The 6,598-nt window shown below is 33.7% G+C and overlaps 1 protein-coding gene across 2 annotated transcripts; it reads right to left on the reverse strand.

Annotated features, from left to right (window-relative positions):
* Nucleotides 1–196: 196 nt before the first annotated feature.
* On the reverse strand, nt 197–6,159 carry LOC132630110 (L-ascorbate peroxidase, cytosolic). Of its 2 annotated transcripts, XM_060345652.1 has the most exons (10): nt 5,999–6,159; nt 5,756–5,921; nt 3,542–3,716; nt 3,381–3,446; nt 2,293–2,341; nt 2,122–2,204; nt 1,924–2,003; nt 1,206–1,308; nt 913–971; nt 197–445 (listed from the first exon to the last, which is right to left on the reverse strand). In XM_060345652.1, the coding sequence occupies exons 2-10, from the start codon at nt 5,872–5,874 to the stop codon at nt 427–429; spliced, it is 753 nt and encodes a 250-aa protein (XP_060201635.1). In that variant the 5' UTR covers nt 5,875–5,921; nt 5,999–6,159; the 3' UTR covers nt 197–426. The 2 variants fall into 2 exon arrangements, with proteins under 2 accessions (XP_060201635.1, XP_060201636.1); XM_060345653.1 differs by lacking the exons at nt 197–445; nt 913–971 and having other exon boundaries at nt 1,230–1,466.
* Nucleotides 6,160–6,598: the final 439 nt, after the last annotated feature.

Consider the following 6,598-nt stretch of genomic DNA (forward strand, 5'->3'; position numbering starts at 1 on the left):
TTTTTATGCTAAATTCCATCTCGTCAGTCTAGTTCAATGGGAATTTAAATGCAACAGCAGAAAAATCATACAACCATTTTTTAAGGCAAAATTTAACCTATTAACAGGGATTTATAATTTAAAAGTCATCTTGCCAAATTATATATACTTTTCAGCAAATTATTACTACTAGGGCCGAGAAATAAAAAATGCAGAATTAGACAAGTCATATCATACTATAATAATCAGCCAATGCACCAACATTCACATATCAATACAGAAGTTGCATGATTACAAGACAGCCAGAAAATATTCTTCAATCCATATTACATAGGAAAAGTTGGTCTTAAACCATCATAAAGTTTTGATACATAGTATACATATGAAAACTTGGATTGAACCAGATATATCTCCAGAGACAATTGAAACAGCTTTCTCACCACACTCTTACTCTGCATCTGCAAATCTGAATATCGGTGCACATAAAACACACAAGTACTGAATGAGTTTAAATTCTACACATTGTTGCTATATATAACACACTTGCACAATCACGTCACTTATGAAGTAATTATAAGTAAATTCTTATGATAAGCATTTGATAACCTGGTAAAAGTAGTAATTACCTAGTTAATATAGGTTGAAATTTCTCCATAGTGTAAAAAATATTAATCATAAGTCTATTTACTTTATACACGCTTCCATCATGAAGAATACTATCTACAACGAACTAGTGACGATCTTCTATCACTAAACAGTTAAAATCCGTCGCTAATCCTATTAACGATGAATCAGCGACGGGTTGTCATAACATCCTGTTAGTTGCGGGCTATTTAACGTTATTTCGACGAATTTTGTAGTTAATTCCTTTTTTCTTTTTTTTCTGGTAGTATATAGCTAGCTAGTGAGGGAGGCAGAATAAAGATAACTTACCCGAGCTCTGAGAGCTTCAAATGAGCTTCAGCATAGTCAGCAAAGAAGGTATCTTCATCCTAGAACAAAGCCATTTTCAAAAAATTAGATAAAGAGGACCATCATATATATGTTATGCTTCGAACTTCATACAAAGAAATCAAGGCTAATTTCACGGAGGCTGATACAATTTGTTGTATCAAAGTCATAAAGCTAACTTCTGCAACCAAAAAATAACTCAACTATGCTTCTGTATCACATTAAATAAAGAACGTCAAGTCCCAAAAAGTACAAGTAGGGTGTAGTTCACATACTGCAGCGTATTTTTCAACGAGGGGGCGGAAGACTGGATCTTCTAGGAGTGCTTTGTCTGATGGTAGCTGGAGGAGACCTTCTTTGTCTCCACTCAAGAGTTCCCTGGCATTCAAAGAAGTTACAACATGGCTTATGAGTTATACAGCCATGTTCCTGGTTGTTGAAGTGTGACTATCTCATCTAAAGCGCAAGTTGCTAAAAAACACACACTTTTGTCTATTTAATTATGTAATACAACTTTCTCTCCACTCAAGAGTTCCCTGGCATTCAAAGAAGTTACAACATGGCTTATGAGTTATACAGCCATGTTCCTGGTTGTTGAAGTGTGACTATCTCATCTAAAGCGCAAGTTGCTAAAAAACACACTCTTTTGTCTATTTAATTATGTAATACAAACAACGTCCCCGCACATGAGGCCTGGTTCTTTTTCATGGGCCAAGCACGTGGAATTTCTTTTATAGTGGGTGGCGCTGAGACTCGAATCCAGGACCTCTACCTGCTCCGATACCATGTTAAAGTGTGTGACCATCTTATCTAAAAGCTTTAAGCTATTAGAACAAGCACACTTTTATTTATTATTTAATTATGTCTTTCAATACTGTGAGAGACTGGCAAATTTCTTTTTTTGCTTCCAAGTAGTAGTAAATTCACAAATTTAGTATATGTGGATTCAGGAGCCAAAGTTAAGTAGGAATTTCTAGAGAGGCAAAAACTTACTTGAAATAGGAGTTGTCAAATATGAGAGGGTTGTAAGTCCATGGTCCCTCATATCCTGAGCGTTCTTTGTGGCACCTTCCCTGATTAAAGATCAAAGAAACCACAATCCCAAGGAGTAAATACAATGGAAATGTACGTTCTAAAAAGGCCAACTTCAAGGAGTAATTGCAAAATTATATCGATTCATTCCGTGCTTACCAGAGTGTGAGCACCAGATAAAGCAACAATGTCTTTATCACTCAGCCCCATGTGTCCAAAAACCTCCCTCAGATGGTCCGAGCCTGAAGAAAACAAAAACACAATTTTTCAGAGAGACTGTGCATGTTGAACAACTTCATCTACTTAAGAGTAAAAGAAGCAAGCAGTGACCTTTTTTAGCGTCAGGCAAACGGCCTTCTGGAGGTGGTTCAGTCTTGTCCTGGAAAGAAACAATGATTTATCATTTTCATTGGCTGACGTAATTTATTGCCATATAAGTCTAAGTTGCCACTAATTGAACATCAGAGCATAATTCAGCTGATATATCACAAGAAATTCTTATTTCTTGCACTCATAACATGAGTTTCTTAAACACAGTGACTACTGAAATAAACTTCAGAAAGCCCCAGAACTCCACAAATATATATGTGCCCACAACTGGTTATCATGTGTGATTATTTGTTGTATTACACGTCAAGTTACTCTTGAGGATTTCCACCATAGCTTATTCATTTCTTTTTTGTTAACAAGTTCAAGCAAAGTTCTGGTATCTTCTTTGCTCTTTTATCAGTTTCTCCATGAAATTCTGCTCTATATCTGAGCTTTGGGATTCAATATCTAATCCTCACTACATACAAATGCTTTATACCCTGTTGCTAATTTCACTCTTAAGTCATAGAGTATAGCATATATCTTCTCACATGGTCAAGCAGACTCTCAGCCCAACCAACTCCATACTTCTACTCCACCTTCTATGGTTTGAGGTCCAAGAATTCAGAAAAGACTTTTTTAATATATCATTTCTTGGGAATTGGGACAGCAGAAGATTATATACACAACTCTCAAAAAGGGTATAGACATGTTGATCCTGAGAAGACAATGGAGCATTAGAAGGAGAAATTACTCTGATGCAAGCAAGGTGTGCTTGCTAAAGTCTGTAAATTTTGAAGTACTAGCCCACATGAAGGAATGTAAGAGTTCCGTCCCCCTTCTATCGAGCTGATCGTATAAATGAGCTAAGATCAGGATAATAGTACTGGCACATATGCGTGTTCTAAAGACTAATGAGTTATTCTACCTTTATAACAATATAGGGATATTTCCGAACGTAACTTTTATTTTATCTAAAAGCAAGCTACCAACACAAGAAAAGACACTACTTTTAATGTGCCTTCAATTCATTGTCTGTTAATCAAGAGACCAGTTTATATTTTTCACAATCTAGTAAGATGGAAAGAAAAAAAGATCCTGATACTAACCTGTCTCCCAGGGTGAAAAGGAATATCAGGGCCTCCAGTAACTTCAACAGCAACTACTCCAGCCAACTTCAGTTTAGGACCAACGAAAAGACAACAGTTAGATGAAGTCACACAAAAAGAAATGACTTTCTTCAGAGGTTTCCATTGCCTAAGAAATTTACCTGATAAAAATCGGCATAGGATAGGATTGGAAACTGCTCCTTGATTGGCTCCAAAAGCCGAACCGCAATGTCAAGACCATTATTGGCTTCATGTTTAAGTTCATCAGGGTGCCTGATTGTTCCAAATGGACCACCAGTTTTGGTTTTGACATCATATGTCCCTGCTGAATGCCATCTGAAAGACAAGTAATTGACAATCAAGGACAAGGTGCACAACCCAAGTTGATATGTTTTCCTATATATTTTTTTTTTAATTCTCATCAACTTTAAACTTCTTACAATCCTTAGAGTTAGATCCTTAGAGTTAGATGCATAAGAACTGTATTAAGAATTTCTGTAATAAGAGCACTAGACATATGAATGAACCAACATCTCAATGTATATATCTCCAATGGACTTCAATTTGTGTGTCCTCAGTGCTTGCTAGACTCAGATAAGATGCATAAAGAAGTCATCTAAGGTCACTCATGACCATGACTTGAATCCATCATATCTCAAAGAAGAGCGAAAGATGAACGGAAACGAGCGAAGGTATGTATAATGCTGTTCCGAGACCTCCTCAAACGAAGTGAACTATACAAAGTGTGACAGCATATATTCTACAGTGCAATAAATCCTATTCCCCTAGCAATAAAAAAACTAGTGCAGCAATTTCAAATTATTGCATCCTAGTGGAATACGATGCTTAGCAATACAAATTCTCTTAATGGTGTCAATTACTCATCTAACACTATGAAAACATATCAGTAAGTAAATTTCTAATATTTAATCTGTACTAACTCAACACTGTCTTACTTTGAGCTTCCTCTAAGACCGCAGCCACACAAATGTCACAAAAAATAACACTGACAAAATCCTCGACCCACATCGAGCAGAGCTCACTGGCTGATTGCACACCAAAATCTAAGGCCATTAATATGAAAACTGTCTTACAAAATTATGTCAAGAATAGGTATTCTGTTGTGATTCTCATGCTAAAATTGCAAGCCACTTAAAATTTGGTAATCTGTTACAGTGATACATACACGATTACATGTACATGCTTCACCTGTTCACAGGCGCCAAATAAAAATCCACATTAAAAGAAGTGTATTTTTTTTTTTTTTTGGTATATTTGTATAGAAGTTAAACTCCAAAAAGAACTGGGAGTTTAGCTATTTTAGTTCCCTCAACACCAACTTTAGAGGACGACACTGACGTAAAAAACCTTGGTTTCTATATGTATTCATCCTACATTTATGCATCAGGTTAGAGGCGGATGTAGCATTTAGATTATGGGTACGTTTGCACCCATAAATTTCGGTACAATGTGTATGTATATATATATCTACAAAAATTTCAATAAATATATTACATTCGAACCCATAATTTTAACTGTACAATGAAATCTCAAATTTTGAACCCATTAAATTTAAATCATGGATTCATCTCTGAGTTGTGAACAGGTGTATGTGTGAGCTCGAAGTTATCTACCCATCAACGAGATTTGAACTAAAATATACTCCTTCTGTACCAATTTGTGTGATACTCTTCCCTTTTAAGTATGTCCCAAAAAAAATGATATATTTCTGTATTTAGAAACAATTTAACATAAAATTTCCCCTTTTATGGTTAATGAGATGATTTACGGCCACACAAATATCTATGACTTGTTTTAGATCACAAGCTTCGAAAGTCGTTATTTCCGTCCTTAAACTCCGTGCCTAGTCAAAGTATATCATATAAATTGGGACAGAGGGAGAAAGAAGAAGTTCAACACGTCCGTTATTTCAGTAAAACATATTGAATCCATTTAACATAATTCGTTAATGATCAACTGATTACACCATTCAAAAGTCTCAACTTAATCCAATTATAAGCAACAATATGTCCAAAAAAATCCAACAAACAGTATTAAATTAAGTTAAGAATTGCTATTAATAAATTGAACTTGGATTGCTATCAAGTTTTGATAATTTTTAGTGCCATGAACAAGTTAAAGATCATTAACATGAACCAGAGAAAGCAATTATACAAAATTAAAAAATAAAAACTAGATACGAACTTCGTCGCTAAATTGGTAGTATCTAACAATTGTTTTTGATAATCACTTGCTAAATAGAATTAGCGACGGATTTTATTCTTTAGCTACAAAATTTATATGTCGCTAATTTTTTATTTTTTTTAGTGATATAAAACAAATAAATTAAAGCTAAATAGAGAGAGAGAGCTTACGCCAGTCGAAGGATAATAGGAGCACAATTCTTTTCGGCTATAAGTCCTCTCAGTTTTTTTTTACATTTCTCTACTGCTTTTTGATACTCTTCGCTGACCGTTGGATAACACTTTCCCATCTCTGATCACCGTTGATTTCCAAACTAATTATAACATATATATTCAACTGTATCACACAACACAACAATCAATCATCAGTGAATAAAATGAAGATAAAAGATTAAAAAAATATATATATCACACCTTTATTATAGTAGAATAGATTAGTAGAGTGCCTAGAACAATGAAGATGAGCTTTAAATGAAAAAAAAAAAAAAAGTGAAGCATATTTATATATGCTTCTAGCATAGACTAGAAACATCTAGCAACTGTTATGGGCGCCTTGCTGTCCTCTTTGATTATTGTCTCCATGCCAAATTGGCTGAGACTTTTTGCTTTTTAAAAGTTAAATCAGTCTTTTCTTGACGTAACTTTTTCATATTTTTTAAAATTATTAATTATGATGATTTATAATATTTTTTTATGTAATTTTTAAATATGTAAATTTTATTTTTTTAAAATTTAAATATTTTATGTTTAAACATATGATTAAAATTAAGAAATTTAACTCTCAAAAAGTAAAAAATATCAAATAAATTTGGAGAGAGGGAGTATTTTATTTTTCTTCCAAAAAGTTCTTATTCCCTATAATTTGCTATTTCCAATTTAATTCTATATTTTTCTTTTATACTCCATCTTTTTCAATTTGTTTGTATAGCTTTTGACTTGATACAGAGTTTAAAAAGTAATGATTTTTTTTTAATTTTGTAGTCTTAATTAAAGATATGTAAAATGTATCAAAAT

Source organism: Lycium barbarum, chromosome 3 (assembly GCF_019175385.1).
Source record: "Lycium barbarum isolate Lr01 chromosome 3, ASM1917538v2, whole genome shotgun sequence".
Taxonomy (NCBI): Eukaryota; Viridiplantae; Streptophyta; class Magnoliopsida; order Solanales; family Solanaceae; genus Lycium; species Lycium barbarum.